Source organism: Amphimedon queenslandica, unplaced genomic scaffold (genome assembly GCF_000090795.2).
Source record: "Amphimedon queenslandica unplaced genomic scaffold, v1.1 AMPQUscaffold_5556_Cont22476, whole genome shotgun sequence".
Classification (NCBI taxonomy): Eukaryota; Metazoa; Porifera; class Demospongiae; order Haplosclerida; family Niphatidae; genus Amphimedon; species Amphimedon queenslandica.
In genome coordinates, this window is record NW_003554143.1 from 1 (window position 1) to 1698 (window position 1698).

The 1698-nt window shown below is 33.5% G+C and overlaps 1 protein-coding gene across 1 annotated transcript; it reads right to left on the bottom strand.

Moving 5' to 3' along the window:
* Positions 1-296: 296 nt before the first annotated feature.
* LOC109592336 (HEAT repeat-containing protein 6-like) lies at positions 297-1692 on the bottom strand (the record flags this gene model as incomplete). The annotated part of the gene is made up of 8 exons (XM_020007805.1): positions 1675-1692; positions 1519-1595; positions 1329-1461; positions 1173-1272; positions 727-894; positions 554-629; positions 412-493; positions 297-347 (listed from the first exon to the last, which is right to left on the bottom strand). Coding segments are annotated over exons 2-8 (660 nt in total), but the record flags the coding sequence as incomplete, so codon positions are not given.
* Between the last annotated feature and the right edge of the window lie 6 nt (positions 1693-1698).

Below are 1698 nucleotides of genomic sequence, written 5' to 3' on the forward strand. Positions count from 1 at the left end.
GATACATATTGATGTACTTATGCTACGTAGAAAGTTTGAGCCAATTCTGACTTCAATTTTTCGAGTTATGACCATCTTTAAAAAACTCTAAATTTTGGAAAAATACACTGTGCTATAGCCCATGGTTTTTTCCAAAAAATGGTTCCAAAATCACCCCCAATTTTTATTACATTTTCTGATACATATTGATGTACTTATGTTACGTAGAAAGTTTGAGCCAATTTCGACTTCAATTTTTCGAGTGTTATGGCCATTTTTCTAAATACATGTACATGTAGGACTAACAGTTTACTCACATCAGACATATCTTGTCTTGTTGCCAATGTGCGCCCAATTTCATCAAGAAACTATATCAAGCAATTAATGAATTATAATAATAAAATTAAAATAAATGATTGCAATTAGAAATACCTTTAATGCATGAAGCTGGATCGGCTCTGGTTTGTTGACCAAATGCTCAAAGTAAACGTTAGCAAGTTCTCTCCATTTAGGCCTGTATACATGTACAGGTACATACAAACTATTTAATATTCATAGAAACAACCACACCCACCTAATCTGAGGGAAATAGAACTTGACAAGAGCGGTGAGGACTTGAATGGCTTCCATTAATAACGACTGCTTTGTGTCTGTCAATATATAGAATAATAATTGTGTATTTAATATACAGAATAATAGAAATGTGTCATACATAACACATAAATATTTGCTAAAATAGTACATTACCTTGTTGCGTAATTAACTGAACACAATGATCCAAAATCCAAAGATCTTCTTTAAGCCACGCCTCCATCTCGCAACGAGGCAACGAGGACTTTCCCGAGTCTTCCAATGGAAGAGAGAGTGAAATAAGAGCACCATAGCAGGTAAGACAAGCAATCGACACATCGGTTTCTAAAGGAAAATAAATGAAACTAAAGAATTAACAATGGGAATTAACTTCATACATTAGCATAAGAATCAGCCATACAGTATGTATCAGAAAATTGTGATTTTGGAGCAATTTTTGGAAAAAATGGGCTATAGCCTTTGCTTTTTTTTTTTCAAAAATTGGGAGTAATTTTAAGCCAAGTTTGGCTTTTTTTAATTTTTTGCATGATTATTGTACTTATTTTCTCAAATTTGGCCCAAAGTTTATACCAGCCAATTGCATTAATATAAAATAGACTAACGATTTATTGAAATGATAGATCCAAGACATGACAATATATGTTTTATGTATGAACTTGTGAGTTTGTGATAAGACGTATTAGAAACTAAAATAGCCAAACACTGAGAGAGAGAGAGAGAGAGAGAGATACAGACACAATCACCAGCAGCTACTTTACTTTAACTGCCTGTGTTAATAACGTTGCTCTCTTCTCCTTTAAAATAAACTCAAGGAGTGAGCAATGAAGCTCTCTTATCACGCCCCCAAGTTTATTTGAGTACGATATGAAGGGATGGGTCGGTCCTGAAGACCTTAAATACACAAAATAATAAAATGTGAACATACAATACATTAATTATTATACATACGGGTCACTAGCCATTGCCAAGAAAGGTTTAGAGTTGTCTAATATTGACATAAGAACAGAGATTGCAGCACTTTGACACTAAAGAAAATGAACAGGGAGAGAGAGAGAGAGAGAGAGAGAGTGAGTTAAGATTATACTCCAGTTAAAATAAATCTACTTTATGTGAATTATCTCGATTGAG